This window comes from Mauremys mutica, chromosome 5, assembly GCF_020497125.1.
Source record: "Mauremys mutica isolate MM-2020 ecotype Southern chromosome 5, ASM2049712v1, whole genome shotgun sequence".
Taxonomy (NCBI): Eukaryota; Metazoa; Chordata; order Testudines; family Geoemydidae; genus Mauremys; species Mauremys mutica.
Window position 1 is genome coordinate 129,055,090 of NC_059076.1, and position 19,347 is coordinate 129,074,436.

A 19,347-nucleotide genomic window follows, 5' to 3' on the forward strand; every position below is an offset into this window, starting at 1 on the left:
GCTTAAACTTTTTTGTGACCCAACCACATTATGACCAGGTGTTTTGGAGCCAGGAATGGGAAAGAGAAGAGTTTTGGATCAGGTTAGATATCTACTGTAGGCTAAATCTGGTTATAACATGGTCAGGCCCAAATGTGTCAAGCGTTTAAGTAGCCAGCGTTCTAATCCTAAAGCATTCACACCGGTCAATGATTTAAATACCAGGCATGATTAGATGTGGCATTAATGAACTTACTGTTCAGCTCCACTGCCACATCCTTTCCTGCTCCCTGCCCCTTCACCCCCACAAAAATAGGTATCAGCACAGAAAGGGAGTAGCCTAAATATCTGTGGAAGGTTATACAAGTGGATGATCTACCACAAAGACTAGAGAACCTGCAAGCAACAAAGCAAATTCACTTAGAAACACACACCTTTACTTTTCTTTGTATGCACAGAGGAATTATGTACTGACAAATGGACCCACAAAGGCAACACCACTTCAGTGGGAACAATTCTTCTCCCCCCAGATTAGGCAACACACACCTAGGTTCGTGAATGCCCTTCACGTATAAAACCCTTAAATTTTGTTTTCCTTCAGATAGCTTAAAACATGACATATTTTAAATTAATCTCTCTAAATGCAAAACTGTATTGATAATTATCCACAAAAGTGTGCAAGGTAAAAACCTGGACTCAAAATAAATTAAAAAAATACAACGAATTCAACTTGACATTAAAAAGCAACAGAAATACAAAGAAGAGAGATTCTTCAAAGTCTTTGTGGGATGAGAGCACTGAAAGGGCCATTGCTAGCAAGGCTGCAGGAACCTCTAATCCAGTCTGTGCTCTCAATTCCAGTCATTAGCTTGGTTTTTTGCAGAATTCACACTGTATTCCTCCACTGAGATCTTTCACAATCCCTTCTTTGATCAGTTTTTGTAGGAATTTTGTTTCAGTTGTCACATTATGCATAGTTTGTCCTTCCATTGCGGCCATGCAGAGATTGTCATAGTAGTGCAAAGGTGTGTTGGGTTGACGGAGGTCATATCCAAATCCTGCTAAACTCACTTCATCACATAAATGTGTGGCCAGAACAACTGCAGTGACCCCAATTGTGGGAACATTCTGAAAAGAAAAATAAACATTTACAATACAACATCCCTCTCCTTTATCAGTTTTCACAGTCATAGAAATGTAGAGGTGGAAGGGACCTCTAGAGGTCACGCAGACCATCACCCTGCACTGAGGCAAGACTAAGTATAGCTAGACCATCCCTGCCGTGTTTGTTTAACTTATTCTTAAAAACCTCCAATGACAGGGATACCAAAACCTCCCTTGGAAGCCTCTTCCAGTACTTATTTATCCTTATAGTTAGAAAAATTTTCTAACATCTAACCTAAATCTTCTTTGCTGCAGCTAAAGTCAACTACTTTTTGTATGGACAAGGAAAACAACTGGTCACTGTCCTCTTTAAAACAGTCCTCTATAACAGCTCTTTACAACATGTTTGAAGACTTCTTTTCTCAAGAATAAACATGCCCCCCCCTTTTCTTTAACCTTCCTCATAGATCAGGTTTTCAAACTTTGTATCATTTTTGTTGATCCATTCTGGACTCTCACCAATTTGTCCATCTCTTTCTTACAGTGCAGTGCCCAGAACTGAACATAGTACTCAAGTTGAGTACTCACCAATACTAAATAGAGTGGGACAATTACCCCCTGTGCCTGACATACTACAATCCATAAGACATCCCAGAACGATATCAGCCTTTTTAGCACTGCATCACATTTGCATCAAACAGTTGACTCATACTCAATTTGAGAACTACTATAATCCTCAGATCTTTTTATGCAGTTCTACCACCTACCCAGTTATTCCCCATTTTGTAGTTATGCATTTATTTTTTTTCCATCCTAGGAGTAGTAATTTGCACTTGTCTTTATTGAATTTAATCTTATTGATCTTAGACCACTTTTCCAATTTGTTGAGATCTTTCTGAATTCTAATCCTGTCCTCTAAAGTGCTAGCAACCCCTCCCATCTTGGTGTCATCCACAAATTTTAGATGCACATTCTCCACTCCATTATCCAAGTCATCAGTGAAAATACTGAACAGTACAAGGCCCAGTGTAGGCCTTGCATCAACAATGAAAGAAAACAGAAGTTAATGAATGAAGCATGAATCCACAACTTAAATGTATACTCCAAATTAAAAAACATAGTAAGAGAATCAAAAAAGTGCCACTATGGCTAAACAACAAAGTAAAAGAAGCAGTGAGAGGCAAAACGGCATCCTTTAAAAAAGTGGAAGTTAAATCCTAGTGAGGAAAATAGAAAGGACCATAAATTCTGGCAAATGAGGTGAAAAAAATATAATTAGGAAGGCTAAAAAAGAATATGAACAGCTAGCCAATGACTCAAAAAGTAATAGCAAAAAAAATGTAAGTACATCAGAAACAGGAAGCCTGCTAAACAACCAGTGGGACCAATGGACGATTGAGATGCTAAAGGAGCACTCAAGGACGATAAGGCCATTGCAGAGAAACTAAACAAATTCTTTGCATCAGTCTTCACGGCTAAGGACGTGAGGGAAATTCCCAAACCTGAGCCATTCTTTTTAGGTGACAGATCTGAGGAACTGTCCCACCCAGACTGAGGTGTCATTAGAGGAGGTTTTGGAACAAATTGATAAACCAAACAGTAATAAGTCATGAGGACCAGATGGTATTCACCCAAGAGTTCTGAAGGAACTCAAATGTGAAATTGCAGAACTACTAACTGTAATCTGTAACCTATCATTTCAATCAGCTTCTGTACCAAATGACTGGAGGATAGCTAATGTGACACCAATTTTTAAAAAAGACTCCAGAGGTGATCCCAGCAATTACAGGCCAGTAAGCCTGACTTCAATACCGGGCAAACTGGTTGAAACTATAGTAAAGAACAAAATTGTCAGACACATAGATGAACATAAATTTGTTGGGGAAGAGTCAACATGGCTTTGGAAAGGGAAATCATGCCTCACCAGTCTACTAGAATTCTTTGAAGGGGGTCAACAAGCATGTGGACAAGGGCGATCCAGTGGATTATAGTGTACTTAGATTTTCAGAAAGCCCTTGACAAGGTCCCTCACCAAAGGCTCTTAAGCAAAGTAAGCTATCATGGGATAAGAGGGAAGGTCCTCTCATGGATTGGTAACTGGTTAAAAGATAAGAAACGAAGGGTAGGAATAAATGGTCAGTTTTCAGAATGGACAGCAGTAAATAGTGGCGTCCCCCAGGGGTCTGTACTGGGCCCAGTCCTATTCAATTTATTCATAAATAATCTGGAAAAAGGGGTAACCAGGAGGTGGCAAAATTTGCAGATGATACAAAACTACTCAAGATAGTTAAGTCCCAGGCAAACTGTGAAGAGCTACAAAAGGGTCTCTCAAAACTGGGTGACTGGGAAACAAAATAGCAGATGAAATTCCATGTTGATAAATGTAAAGTAAAGCACATTGAAAAACATAATCCTAACTATACATATACAATGATGTGGTCTAAATTAGCTGTTACCACTCAAGAAAGATCTTGGAGTCATTGTGGATAGTTCTCTGAAAATATCCAATGTGCGGTGGCAATCAAAAAAGCTAACAGAATGTTGGGCATTATTAGGAAAGGGATAGATAATAAGACAGAAAATATCATATTGCCGTTATATTAATCCATGGTACGCTCACATTTTGAATACTGCATACAGATGTGGTCCCCTCATTTCAAAAAGATATACTGAAACTGGAAAAGTTACAGAAATGGTCAACAAAAATTATTAGCGGTATGGAACGGCTTCCGTATGAGGAGAGATTAGTAAAACTGGGACTTTTCAGCTTGGAAAAGAGACGACTAAAGAGGGATACGATTGAGGTCTATAAAATCATGACTGGTGTGGGGAAAGTAAATAAGGAAGTGTTAGTTACTCGTCATAACACAAGAACTGGGGGTCACCAAATGAAATCAATAGGCAGCAGGGTTAAAACAAACGAAAGTATTTCTTCACACAACACAAGGTCAAGCTGTGGAACTTTTTGCCAGAGTATGTTGTGAAGACCAAGACTGTAACAGGGTTCAAAAAAGAACTAGATAAATTCGGAGGATAGGGTCCATGAATGGCTATTAGCCAGGATGGGGAGGGATGGCGTCCCCAGCTTTTGTTTGCCAGAAGCTGGAAATGAGCAACAGGGAATGGATCACTTGATGATCACCTGTTCTATTCATTCCCTCGGGGGCACCTGGCAATGGCCACTGTCAGAAGACAGGATACTGGGCTAGATGGACCTTTGGTCTGACCCAGTATGACCGTTCTTATGTTCTATAGCTCCCACTCCAGCTTTACAGCTGACTATTGATAGCTACTTTGAGTATAGGCTTTCAATCAGCTGTGCACTCAGCTTATAGTAATTTCATCGAGCCCATATTTTCCTACTTTGCTTATGAGAATGTGATGTGTCACAAGCCTTGCTAAAAATCAACATATCACATCTACAGCTTCTCCCATATCCACAAAGCCAGTTATCATGCCAAGGAAGGATATTAGGTTGAGGTTTGGCGTGATGTGTTCTTGATAAATCCATGCTTATTACTTATTAACCTACTATCCTCCAGCCGCTTACAAATCAATTGCTTAATAACTGCTATTTTAAGAACTCACCTATTTTTACAGTGTAGGCATATTCTTAGGCAAAATCCTCCTCAGCAAAAAAGGGACATACAAATGATTTAAAAGCCTTACATTCTTAATGCTTAAACGCAGTGCATGGCCTACCACATGTACATGGTATTGAGAAGACCTGCATCCTTAATGCATTTCACAGAAGTACTTCTTTTTAAAACTTTGGGGTATTGGGAAAAAAAAAGTCACATGCAGGTCACCTTACGTGAACAAAAACAAGCCTAATCCCTAACTTAAAAACTAAAATGGCCCTAGATTTTGAACTTTTTCTATAATTAATGACAACGGTGAACCCCACTATTTTACAAATATCTAAGAGAAAATGTTAAAGAAAATACAAATAGTGTTTGAGAAGAGAAGACTTTACAATGACTGAGAAATTGCACAGAGACTACACTGAAAAGTCCAAACTCTTCTTTATTTGATCTTGTTGTATTAGATTTCGAAGGAGTTAAATGTATCTATCCAGCACCTTCCAAAAAAGGTATCTCACCTTCTCCCAGCCCCAGAATTTAGATCGAGGCTCAGGGTACTGTAGTATATCCAAGGCAGTCTCTTTAATGATGATCGGATTTAAAATACGAAACTGTTTTGGTGTTACAGGAATTTTCTCAGCCACCTGCTTCCAAAAAAATAGTCGAACCCATAGTGGCTAAAGAGAAAAAAAAAATCAATTAAACACAGGGAAACAAATACTTTGACATGGCAGATTGATACTGGGGCATAGCATGTAACTCAATACTATTAAAACATAAGATTGTCCAAATCTCATCAGAAATTATTTATGGCAAAGACTTACTAGGACGTTGATGTATAATTCCCAAATGCCTGACTTCTTTTAAACAAATAATACTTCCGTTGAGAGAAAGAGAAAATGCAATTCTTTATCTGTTTAGTTCATTTACTTTGAACATGTGACTGTACTTCCGTGGACAGTCACTCACCCATCCACCCATCCCTCTTGCCTCTATCTGGGCTTTCCCACAGCAAAACGGTAGAGAAAGCGTTTGAAAAGAGAGGAAAAACTTGATCAAAATTCCACAACAGTTGGCTGAGTGACTTGCAAACAGGTGTAGGACCTGAAACTATTTTACTCACATTTTCAAATTAACTGTATTTCTAGCTGACTGTACATTTAAAGACAAGTGTTGTAGGATGGAAGGAGAGAAGAGCAATGAGACTCAGCGGGCCCGATTCTGATCTCATGCCAGAATGTTAAAGAAGTCAATGGAGATGCACTGGTGCTAAACTGGTGAAAGATCAGAATCAGGCTCATTTTATGTTTCTCTCCATAAATTGTGTCATAGTGAGCAAATAAGAAAAGTGATACAAGAAGAGGGTGCCATTTCTGTACACTGGGCACATTCTTTCCCAAAAAATCCCTATGAAAAATATTTGTTATATCTATTGCTATAATATGACATCTCTTCTGCTATTACAAAAATACAGGGACTTTTCATTATTAGAATAGATATAACTTACTTCAAGGTCCCAGAGACACAGACAAAGTTTTCATCTTGAGGCCAAAAGACCAAAAACATCAAGACACTTGATCACAGCTTTGGATAGGTTAAGAGACTACTTACACTTGATCTTAGCTCACAGAGCCAAGACTTTAAGCCCATAAAAGGACACTAGAGCCACCAAAGTCAGTCAAATATCCGGTTCAGATCAGAGGGTGCATTCAACAGTTGTTAACATAATGCTGCTATGTGAAATTGTGCACTTTTTTCCGAAAAGTATGCTTGTGTTCTATAAAACTACACATTGCTTGGGCCCAATAGATCACTCAGTGATAGTTCCTCAAAGTTCCACAAACGTAATATGTTTGTCTGTTAACTCTAAAAATCAATAATCATTCAGTGTAATATCACCAATATTTAAATTCAAAGGATAATTTAAGGATAACTTCTTCATTAGTGTCACTTGTATTATATATAAAGCATTTTTTTTTTAAAGAGCAGAACATACAATGCTGAGCACGGTAATAAAACAGCATATTCTACCTAAATGCATGCGGTAATAGGTAGTCGTGGTCAATTCTGCAAGTCTAAAAGCCTTCGATAAACTAGTTCAGGTAGCAAAACAATAGAATTTAACCTTCCTTTGCATTATCTGTAATATTATGTGCACAAACTGCTAAATATCTCAACAGTTTTCTATTAAATATATCACTAATGAATAATTTATGGGATTTCATGTTTGCATGATAATTCTAAATCAATAAAATACAATACTTCAGGTGTCTCTTGCATATAAATCTATTTCTTTAAATATACATTAAGCAACTAAATGAATCTTCATAAAGAAATTGAAAGGCAGTAATCAACACCAGCTAATACCAACTAGTGACATTTTTATTTAATTATATCTATTACACATAACACAAACACCCCTAAACGAGAATGATGTGGTTTAGCAGTTAAGGAAGGGGACTGGCAGTCAGAACATCTGGTTTCTGTTCCTGGCTCTACAACCTTAACCAAGTCACTTAACCCAAATACAAAATGAATTATACTTTATTGAGCACATAAGGCATTTTGATGTTTAGTGTGTGTAAAGGATCAAGACACTTAGATGAAAGGCATCAGTATGAGCATACAGTATTACTTCTATGTACTAACATGAACAATAACTAGAAGTACCGCAACAAATAGATTGCTTGCAAGGTGGATAAAAAAGAACAAAAATTTGATTTATTTTAATTCAACTTTTTTTAGAAGATATATTTCAAATTTAATTTGAAATTATGCTATATTAAGGCCTAAATTTATTAAAATATATTACAATAATTTAAATATCAAAAGAGTATTCAAACAGTATATGTCTGCTGCCAGAAAAGTTAAACCACTGAACTAATTGAAGTCATTGGCTATGAACCTAGAACCAGGGTTTGAAGTGTTACACCAGCTTTTGACAGACCTAGCCCCTACTGCAGGTACAAAGAAAATATTTTCTTCATTTCAGTTTATTCAAGTAGTTCAGTGCAATGATTAATTCATTCAAAGTTCTGAAACCATCTGGAAGCTTAAAAAGCAGAAAACTTGTTTTCTTCTTTTAATCTATCAATAAACACGAAGGGGCAGGACGAGATCTACAAGTTATAAAATCTTGATGGACGTGATAACCAGAAAGAAATCAGTTCAATTAACTACAGATAATGCTTTTATTGTTTAGTAAATCAATTGGTTTTAAAGGCAAAAAAAAATGATATACTTTTTTTTCCCCTTATGTATCCAGCATATTTAAGGTAGTTTTAGCAAAAAAATTTAAAATGCTATTTTGTGTGCATTTTTAATTAAATGCCAATTTCCATCCAAATAGTACCAATAATAATATGACAACCACTTAGTCTTTATATAGAGCTTCTCATCTTTTATATCTCAAAACACTTTACAAAAGAGGTCACAGTATTACTATCCCTATCTTATAAATGAGAAAATTAAGGGACACGGAGAAGTGACCTGCCCAGGGTCACACAGGCCAATGGAAGAGTCAGGAATTAAACCCACATCTCCTGAGTCCCAGTTCAGTTCTCTAGCCACTAAGCTATACTATCTCCTATATAATGCAGCTAGACAAGTCACTGCTTACAAAAATATATATCAATCTAGTACATAAATTTGTCATTCAGCATTTTCTAACAAAAATATAAAAATTAAGAATCTGACAATCTATGTTAAGCTACATAACTGCTTAAATTCATGTAAGTCATAGAAACATAGGACTGGAAGGGACCTCAAGAGGTCATCTAGTCCCGTCCCCTGCACTCACAGCAGGACTAAGTATTGTCTAGACCATCCCTTATAGGTGTTTGTCTAACCTGCTCTTAAAAATCTCCAATGATGGAGATTCCACAACTTCCCTGGGCAATTTATTCCAGTGCTTAACTACCGACAGTTTGGAAGTTTTTCCTAATGTCCAACCTAAACTACCCTTGCTGCAATTTAAGCCCATTGCTTCTTGTCCTATCCTCAGAGGTTAAGGAGAACAATTTTTCATCCGCCTCCTTATAAAAATCTTTTACGTACTAGAAAACTGTTATCATATCCCCCTTCCCCGTCAGTCTTCTCTTTTCCAGACTAAACAAACCCCATTTCTTCAATCTTCCCTCATAGGTCATGTTTTCTAAACCTTTAATCAGTTTTATTGCTCTCCTCTAGACTTTCTCCAATTTGTCCACATCCTTCCTGAAATGTGGTGCCCAGACCTGGACACAATAACTCCAATTGAGGCCTACTCAGCGTGGAGCAGAGCAGAAGAATTACTTCTTGTGTCTTGCTTACAACATGCCTGCTAATACATCCCAGAATGATGTTTGCTTTTTTTGCATCAGTGTTAAACTGTGGACTCATATTTAGCTTGAGATCCACTATGACTCCCCAATCTCTTTCTGCAATACTCCTTCCTAGGCAGCCATTTTCCATTTTGTATGTGTGCAACTGATTGTCCCTTCTTAAGTGGAGTACTTCACATTTGTCCTTATTGAATTTCATCCTATTTACCTCAGACCATTTCTCCAGTTTGTCCAGATCATTTTGAATTTTAATCCTAGCCTCCAAAGCACTTGCAACCCTCCCAGTCTGGTATCATCCACAAACTTTATAAGTATACTCTCTGTGCCATTAAATAGTGTGTACCCTCCTGGTTAGCGAAAAGTAGTACCACGTTATACCAACCAATGAGAATCAACCTTTCTTTAGAAAAATCATTCAAAAGTACAAATGCAAAACAGGATTAAAACTGAATATTTAAAAACAAAGTTTCCTGCTTGCTGATTTAAAACAATCCTCCCTGACTGCTTGTGAAGAATTCAATACAGTAAAATAGTGACCGGACTGGAAAAATCAGTTTTCTGTGCATCAGAAAACCAAGATACGCATGTGATAAGTCGACTGTTTATACTTACCAATGCTTCATTTTTTACCATTGCTTGAAGCCAATTGAAATCGACACTTTTAAATAAGACAACAACAAACAAGCTCTCAGGGTTATATTCATTTTCAGAAAGTGGGGCTCCCTCTGGATAGGTCATCCTTAAGGTAGTTTTGTTGCCAACATGATCTGTGTAGCCCTGAACTGGTGCATTATTTAATCTAATAAAAAAAAAAAGGGAAACAAAACACAATAAGTAAACATGGTACCTGATGTCATTAAAATACCACACAAGTGACTTTAAATACCTAAATAACATGTTTTAGTTGGCCCACCAAATTTTATTTGAACATAATACATCAATAAATTACTCCTCTGGAAACAAGAACAAACCTCAATGGGTGGCCTCGCTCTGAAAAGCAACTGTACATATACTATTTGAGTGTTCATATTTCTTGTTGCCCTTTAACTCAACTCGGGCTCTGAGGGGCAAACAGAAAGGTTCCTGCATATTACCACCAGTAATAAAAGGCTCTTCAAGTAAAAATTACCCCTTCAATGACATCTCAGGAATCCCAATGTCCTCAGTGGGTTTGCACAATTCTAACTGACTGGAATTTAGGAGACAAAGTGGATGAGGTATTATCATTTATTGGACCAGCTTTTGTTGGTGAGAGAGACAAGTTTTCAAGCTTAAACAGAGCTCTTCTTCAGGTCTGGGAAATTAACTCAGGCCATGTGTACACTACAAAATTAAATTGACCTAGCTTACATCGGCATACAGCTGCTGCATTAATTACACTGCTTGTGCATATTTATACTTTGCTCCTCATGTCAGCAGTGTACCTCCTCACGTGGAGTGCTTGTATAGATTGTACTGTCAGTGTGGGGCACTGTGGGATGGCTCCTGAAAGCCAGGAACAGTCTACACTGGCACTGCTTCGACCTAACTACATCGACCTTGACTCTACGCCACTCGGGAGGTGGAATTAAGTCAGCGTAGCGGGGCAGTTACAGTGACGGGAGCAAAACTGAAATGTAGACATTTCTATAGTTACGTTGACTTAAGCTGCCGTGTTGACCTAACTCTGTAGTGTAGACTGAGTCTATGTCTATTCTACACACCTTTTAGCGACACAGCTGTGCCACTACAGCCATGCCACTAAAAGGCGCACAGTGTAGCTGCTCTTTGTCGGTGGGAGAGAGTTCTCCCGCCAACAAAATAAATCCACTCCCCACTAGAGACAGTAACACTGTCCACACCAGCGCTTTTCCTCTGTAACACTTTTCTAATTCTCAGGTGTTTGTTTTTTTCACACCCCTGAACGACCAGCTTTACCAATGAAAGTGCAGTGTAGACAAAGCCTTAACATCAGAGTGTCACTGCAAGATGGAACAGATAGTTTAGCATACGAAGTTAACACATATTTCAAGGGACTATTCAAGGCAAAGTGGCCCATTAACACCTTTCCAGTCAGAGGGAGGAAAAGGCAGGGAAAGCAGCTGGGAAGAGGGGCTATTAGTGGGTTATAGATGGCTGTAATAAGCCATAAATCCAGTGTCTCTATTCAGTCCATAATTTTTAGTGTCTTGCAAATCTATTGGTGACAAGAAAAGTAGTATCTCTGCAGGGCTAACGAGGGTAAAAAGCAGTCAAGACTTACTTTTGTCACTAAAATGAGCAAGCAGTCTATATTTTACATTGCACTCGTCATCTTTTAATTCCAATGAGTATTTAATACGACCTCTAGCGAGTCCATATTATTCTTTGCCCATCTCATCACTCCCAAACCTTTTTTTTTTTAATTGGAACCTCAGAATTGTTTTTCATTTAAAGACAACAGTGGTTTATTTCATTTTTATTGACTGTTTATTATGCTTCTATTATACTATGCGTCTTCCAGAGTGTATCAACGAGACAGGTGCACTGAAAATACAGCTATGTATCACAACTCTGAAACAGAATACTTTCTAACACTAACAGATCCACTTACCCTTTCACCTGATCAACTCCCCATGATAACCAGAAGATGGCACTGGTAATTTCAAGAGCCTACATTAGAATGATCAGACATCTATTTACTTTAGGAATTTATGTAGTACCAACTTCATGTGTACGTTGTGCTTTGTCTGTGACTGCAGTAATTTCCAACTCACTATTATCATTATCCACATTGTGTGGTATCTGGTGTCTAGAGCAGTGTTTCTTAATCCACAGGTCGCCACCTAAAAGTGGGTCAAACAGATGTACAAAAAGTTCACAGCTGCCCAAGCCCTCAGCCCTGCCACCAAGGGCTGAAGTCATGAAGGTCACATAAAAATCACGGAACCAGTGACCTCCGTGACCTAGCCTTACCGATTAGCCAATCGAATGGAAGGTTGAAAGAGTTATGGGAAAAGAGTGCGGTGTAGAGTTTCAAGTGAAGAGTGTGTGTTTTAATCACAGTGAGTCTCTAGTTAGTGAAATGGATACATTTTTAAACTGTCCTGTTGCAACTGCAAGTACCAAAGATAGTAGGAATTCATCAAAACCTGAGAAGAAAAGTAATTGTAGATATGACCCTGCTTACTTAAAGTTTGGGATTTCATTTACCACAGACTGAAATGGTGAACACAGGCCAGAGTGTGTCATCTGCAGTGAACTGTTAACAAATTAAAGCCTAAAACCATCAAATTAATGTAGACATTTGGAGACAAAGCACTCTAGCTATAAAGAGAAGTCTCTTGATTTTTTTTAAACGAAAAAGCCAAATGGAAAAGTCAAAAAAAAAATGAATATGTATTTACTGTCCGTCAGCAAGCACTGCATGCCTCTTACATTGTTGCACACCGCATTGTAAAAATGCTCACGCTGTCACTGAGGAGTTAGTTTTACCTTCTGCTATCGACATATGCACTAAATTGACAGGTGAGTCGGTGGCAAAAAATATTAAAAGCAATCTCTCTCTCTCCAACAATACAATATGGAGAAGAATCTGTGATATAGCTCAGAATACACCAAACCGCAAACAACTGATCGTCTTTCAGTAAGCGACTGTTTTGCTTTACAATTAGATGAATCTACAGATGTATCAAACCATGCTATCTTGATGGTTTATGTGAGGCATGCATGGAAAAGTGATTTGCAAGAACAGTACTTGTTAAGTGCAGATTTGCCTATTTCTACTACTACTGCAGATATATTTGTTACACTGGATAATTACTGGGAGTCAGCGGGATTAAGCTGGTCAAAGTGTGTTGGTGTTACAACTGATGACGGAAACATTCAGTAGTTGCTCTAAGAATCCTTTTGAAAGCACCCAATGCAATATGCAACTAGTGTTTCCTGTACAGGGAGGCATTAGCAGCTAAAGACAAGGGACTTGAGCTTCACGAAACTCTTAAAAATGCTGTAAAAATAGTGAATTACATCAAACAAAATGCCAAGAATTCATGATGCTTTCATGCCTTTTGTCAGAAAATGGGCAGTACACATGTACATCTGCTTTACCGGCTGCCCCATGGCAAAGTGTTGTCTCATGTATATAAACTTAAAAATGAGTTGGCAGCTTTTCTTGAAGAAAAAAAATCTCACCTGGTAGAGCACTTCAGTAACAACAAATGGCTTGTTTGTGCTGCATATATGGCAGATATATTCAATCACCTGAATGATCTGAATCTGTCTTTACAGGGCAGAGGACACAATTGCTTTGAGCTAACTGACAAAATTGCTGCATTAAAAACAAACAAACAAACAAAAAAAACCCTCTCTCTGTGGAACAAACGTTTCAAATGATAGGATGGACATGTTTCGTAACGCATATCCAGAAACAAATTTTTTTTGAAAGATTCCACTAGCCAGGAAGCACTGAAGAAAATGATCAGTAGTCATTTAACTAAATTGCACACAAGATTCTGCAATTACTTTCCAGACAAACAACTTGAGGGCAAAGAATGGATACAGGATCCATTTGGAGTTGTGTTGGAAAACATGAATCTACCTAAGGAGGAAGAATCTCAGCGGTCAAGTTATCTTGCATTCACAGTCTATAGAGAAAATATACTGAAATGAGCATTTCCCAATTTTCTTGCAGTGCTGCTGCTGGAAAATGTCCTGCTCTTGCTTGCCATGCAATTAGTGTCATTTTGCCTTTCAGTACAACACAGTTGTGCAAAACTGGATTCTCTGCCTTGACTCAACTGAAAAATAAAAGCAGGAATAGACTGGATGTTGAATACAACCTTCAGATTGCGCGGACTAAAATTACACCAAACTTTGATAAACTTGTCAAAGAGAAGCAAGCTCAGGTTTCTCATTAAGTGGAACCTAGGATTTATTATACTGTTCATGTGTTCCTGTTAATATTGATTTCTGCCTTTAACTTTCTGGATATTGAGCTGCTTTAACTTATTATTACTATTATTATTGTTATTGTTGCTGCTACATATAGTGGGTAATAAGTATTTTGGGGCCAAAATACGTGTGTTTTCTACTTACTGGATTGGGACTGGCCATCAATGTTTACAAATGGGTCCTGGTCCAAAAAAGGTTGAGAACCACTGGTCTAGAGCACGCTGAAATAATGATATATTCCTGGTCCCTGCAGTCTGATTTTGAGTAACTTTATCTGATTCACCATATTTTAAATATTGTAAAGACAAGTAATATTAATAAAGTACTTTCAGTTTCATAAACTAAGTAATAAATGGAGTTTGAGACTTCCCTTTCCCCTCCCAAAAAGAGAGGCTGTTTGCAAACAACATAAATGTTAAATTACTTTGTAACGTTAGACAGAAGAGAAATATGCACCTTATAACAATATCAAATTCATTCAGCACATGGCCTAGCTCCAGTCCATGAAGTATTCCACCACTTCCTACAACAACACAACGCTTACAGTGTTTTGATTTCAAGTTCTCTGGCAAGTCATGCTCAGGTAAGAGTTTTAAGAGGTTCTGAAGTTTATGAGAGTTCTTGTGAAATCCAAATGGAGGTTTGTATTTAAACACATCTTCATGTCCGTATACATCTTCTCTTACAAAGGGAAATATGTTCGCGCTGTACTTCTCAGCAAATAATCTGTCCATCTCCTTCTTCACAAAAGAAGGTCGACATTCTCCTTGCTGTATGAGTTTGGCATATTTTTGTGCTCTCTGAAACAAGACAGTATATAAAATTTAAGTCACACAAGCTAGTACATTTCAGTATTACAAATATAGCATATCCTGTCTGAAGCAACCTCCCAGGAGGCCAATAGACATCCATAAATTAGCAGGTATAGATTTTAGAAAGATAAACAAAGCTGAACCACCAAATGTGGGAAATTTAAAACTAGTCAGTTAAAACAAGAAGCTACCTGTTTGTGGTGCTATCATGAGTGCAGATTTCAGGTATAACTTTTACATCCTTCAGGTGGAAGATTTCTTTAGGAGTAAGTTAGAGTGCAGGTGCAGTCAGAAAAATTACCATGTAAAATGGTACCTTTTTACAAAGCTTGTCTGCTTCCTGCACATTTTCAAGCAATAACTGGTTATTTTTGTTCATGGCCAATACAGCTACGGGAAAGGAAGATTGTCATCCATCAGTAACAAATTTGTCAGCAAAATTTTGATTGCAGAAACTGTACTACCGGAGACATGCGAACTGGAAAGAAAAACTGTGTCACATCCAAGACAGGATTTGCAGCATTTTGACTTGTGAACTGATTTTAATCTAGATGTTTATGGTCATTTAAAGAAATCCCACTATAACCATGCTTAAAATGTTCACCCAGAAGTGGAGGGTCTCAAGTTCTCCGTAAAATGAAGTACCAATATAAAAACCTACAGTACTAGCTTTCAGCTGAATCTTCCCTTGCCAAATAAATGATAATCTGTCTCTTTGAAACAAGATCCTCCTGCACATTTTTAGAGAGTAGGATCTACAAATTGCGGTCTGGTACAAGGAGGAAGCTTTAGTATAGTTCAAAGGCAAAGATGCCATTTTACCACCGCTCAACAAATTAGAGGATTTATCATAAAAACAAGAACAAAATGGAAAGATGGGAGGAACAGAGGCAAGTAGAAAACAAAGAGATGTTTGTGTGATATATATGGGAGAGTCAAAAATGCAAGCCTGATGTTAAGATTACAGAAAAAGGGGAACAAAGGAGAATAGGAAATAGGGACAGGTTTTTGTTTTTTTTTAATCGCAATTAAAAGAACTCCACAGATGTCCAGAACAGACCCTACCGGTACCAAAAATGTTTAAATGGGCCCAGGTGTTTTAGAATTCTAAGCAGATATTTAGAATATTAAATTCTTCCTTCTTTCCCAATGCAGGGTGACGATCAGCACCTTTGTGTTACAGTGTAATAGCAAGCATAATGTTTCAGTTTTTAGAACAACTCTCAAGCCTTCTCACTCTCCAGTGTGGCACTACAGAAGCTGGTTTTTAAGTCTGACTAATCATCTCATCCATTCTGCAACTTCCAGTGAGGTCAAAGGCATTCCATGCATGCAACTAGCAAAATAATCAGGCCACAGAATTCTAAGTACATATCTAAGTCCTTTTTTTTTTTTCTTGCAACCTTCCACTGTGTTAATGCAGTCAAACTTCTTCAAACTATGTATCATGTCTGTGATGGCAAATGTTACTCTTTCATAAACCATTGTTTTCTTCCTCCAATTTTATTCCTAAAACTCTATAATTTTCTCTGTGTAAGGCTTTGGCTACACTTGCATTTCAAAGCGCTGCCGCGGCAGCGCTTTGAAGCGCTAAGTGTAATCAAAGCGCCAGCGCTGGGAGAAAACTCTCCCAGCGCTGTCCGTACTCCACTTCCCTGTGGGGAATAACGGACAGCGCTGGGAGCGCGGCTCCCAGCGCTGGGGCTTTGACTACACTGGCGCTTTGTAGCGCCGCAATTTGCAGCGCTGCAGAGGGTGTGTTTTCACACCCTGCTGCAGCGCTGCAAATTTGTAAGTGTAGCCAAGCCCTAAGTCTCACTGCCTACACAAGCATAAGAATTGAAAACCTCAGCCTCTCAGTGCAGGTAATGGAGCATACAGAAAGGTAAATTCATCTGCCTTCATTGTAGGACTTCAGCCTACAACTCCATCACTTCAGGTCCTGCAGTGAACTTTCCAACTCAACACAATACATCAGTAACATCTGCTAGATACAGATAAAGAGTAGCAAACCTTTACACGTTCGGGGTCCACATAGTGCATTTTCTTCATGTCACATTCTTCAGGGCCAAAACTTAACTTGAGGATATAAAGGAAGCACACCACGACTGCAAACAGTGTAACACGTCTAAAACGAACAAGAGCCATTGATTACATTTAGGGCAGTAGGCCATAGTGGAGTTATTTCTGAGCTACTCCTTTGTGAAGCTGATAAAATGTGAGCGAGTTAAAAAAAAAAAGTAAAGAAGCATGTTTAAGTGCAACCCATAGTGAGACACTGCACAGTCCTAATGCTGTAAGCCACATTCTTCCTCACCCCATCAAAGCTTTTTGCACTAAAGTACTAAAGTGGATCAATACTGTAATATGGAGACTGGTGCTCAAGGATGCTTTCACTTTGTAGTGTGGTTCTGTACTAGTATCGGTTACTTTAAACTAAATGACGTTGATTTGTCCTGCATCAAATCTGGCTACATCAACAGGCTGCTCTCTGTACATTTTGGGACTACACTAAAGTGCTTTTCGATTTCTTTAAAAAGAACAGTTTTACTTCACTCTTAAAAATGGCCAAAACAAACATTACTCATGCAAAGAGTGCAGTTGCAAACTGAGTTTTCAGTATCAAAAATACTTGAATGTTTTTGGTGCTGAAAACCCAATTTGAAAACTTCAAAGCCTAAATCCCAAACCACCACTTAGGTGCCACCAAATCTATTTTGGGTTACTTGGAAGGCCAGAATGCAGGATTTATAATCCCAAATTTAAAAAGACACTCAGACACCCAACTTTTCGCCCTATATTTAAAAGCCAGCATTCCTAGAATCATTTTAATCCAAGTTTTCCTCAGTGTTTTGAGCATGGTAAAGGCCTATGTCAGTGGTCCCCAACACGGTGCCCATGGCCGCCATGGCGCCAGCGGGGGCATCTTAATGCGCCCGCGTCCTGGACCCCGGGAGAGCACCCGCCAAAATGCCACCAAATTTCAGCGGCATTTCAGCGGGGACGCCTCTCGATGACGCCGCTTGCCATCGACAAGCGACGTCATCGAGAGGCATCCCCGCCGAAATTCAGGAGCGACGCCTCTCAATGACATCGCTTGTCGACGGCAAGCGGCGTCATCGAGTGGCGGCGCCGCCGAAATTCGGCGGCATATCGGCAGGTGCTCCACCGCCACAGTGGTCCATCTGGCACCTGCCAGACGAAAAGGTTGGGGACCACTGGCCTATGTGAATGCTGAGTATTATTACTGGGAACTACTATCTGAATAACATAAGTAATAAGAGGTACCAGTCAGCTGAGTGCTGTTACCTTAGATGGAGTGTTATAGTTAGGGCCCTACCAAATTCAGAGTCATAAGATTTTTAAAATTTCATGATTTCAGCTATTAAAATCTGAGATTTTACAATGTTAATTTTAGGGCTCTTGACCAATAAAGGAGTTGTGGGGAGGTTGCAAGGTTATTGCAGGGGGTTTGCGGTACTGCTTCCCTTACTTCTGCGCTACTGCTGGCAGTGGCACTACTTCAGAGTTGGGCATCTGGAGAGCGGCAGCTGCTGGCTGGGAGCCCAGTCACCGCCAGCAGCAGCGCAGAAGTAAGGATGGCATGGTATGGTATTGCCACCCTTATTTCTGTGCTGCTGCCTGCAGAACTGGGCCCTCAGGCAGCAGCTGCCACTATCCAGCTACCCAGCTCTGAAGGCAGCAGCACAGAAGTAAGGATGGCCTGGTATGGTATTGTCCCCCTTACTTCTGTGCTTCTGCTGGCAGGGTGCCACCTTCAGAGCTGGGTGCCTGGCTAACAGCCACCGCTCTCCAGCTGCCCAGAGTTGAAGGCAGCAGAGAAGTAATGGTGGCAATACTGTGACACCCCCGCCTCCCCAAAATAACCTTGTGACCCCACCTTGCAACTCTCTTTTGGGTCAGGCCCCTCAATTTGAGAAACACTGGTCTTCACTGTGGAAATCTGTACAGTGTAGGGTAAAAGCACACTAAAGACCAGATTTCATGGGGGGAGACCAGATTTCACCATCTGAGACACACTTTTCATGGCCATGAATTCGGTAGGGCCCTAGTTATAGTACATTTTAAATATTCACTTGAAAGTATTTTAAACAATAGTTCATCCTCTTGTTTCACTACCATCCCTTCCCCACAGACACCAGCCAAAGCAGTACCTTTAATTTGGGACATAGGAGAGAGTAATTATAAATTGTTACTATTAAACAGTTACTACTTTATGCTCCCCTGTCCCCAGTGCTAGTTCCTATAATGGGAACTACTCCCTAAGAATGTTAATAGACAACGTTTATTAACATTTATTCCCTTGTTCCGAAAGGGATTAAAATAAACTATAAAGAGCAGATGTCTTTTGTGCTGCCAGCATATGAAGGCATGTAATTGTCTGGCCTTTAACCTCACAAAGGATGGGATTAAGTATGAGAAAAAGTTACTTACTATAACTGGAGGTTCTTTGAGATGGGTGGTCCCTTCCTGGATTCCAAACACAGATGCGCATGCGCGCCATTCGCTGGAGCCGGAACTGTTCATAGTAGTATCTGTTGACCCGCACATGCATCAACTGCGTGGCACATTCGAGGCTTAAGAGGCTGTGCCAGTCAACACCCCTCCCAGTTC

General features: G+C 39.2%; 1 protein-coding gene across 7 annotated transcripts in view; it reads right to left on the reverse strand.

Moving 5' to 3' along the window:
• Positions 1-260: 260 nt before the first annotated feature.
• Positions 261-19,347, reverse strand: part of ST3GAL5 (ST3 beta-galactoside alpha-2,3-sialyltransferase 5) — a 44,725-nt gene continuing 25,638 nt past the window's right edge. For 2 of the 7 annotated variants that reach the window (XM_045018662.1, XM_045018663.1), the window contains exons 3-7: positions 16,726-16,840; positions 14,357-14,700; positions 9,602-9,788; positions 5,186-5,344; positions 261-1,107 (exon numbers count right to left, since the gene is read on the reverse strand). In XM_045018662.1, the coding sequence (XP_044874597.1) occupies positions 844-1,107; positions 5,186-5,344; positions 9,602-9,788; positions 14,357-14,700; positions 16,726-16,840 (1,069 nt within the window). In that variant the 3' untranslated portion in view covers positions 261-843. Of the gene's footprint in view, positions 1,108-5,185; positions 5,345-9,601; positions 9,789-11,561; positions 13,483-13,547; positions 13,747-14,356; positions 14,701-14,903; positions 15,191-16,725; positions 16,841-19,347 lie in introns of those variants that run through there. The other 5 variants (XM_045018664.1, XM_045018665.1, XM_045018667.1 and 2 more) reach the window with 5 other exon arrangements.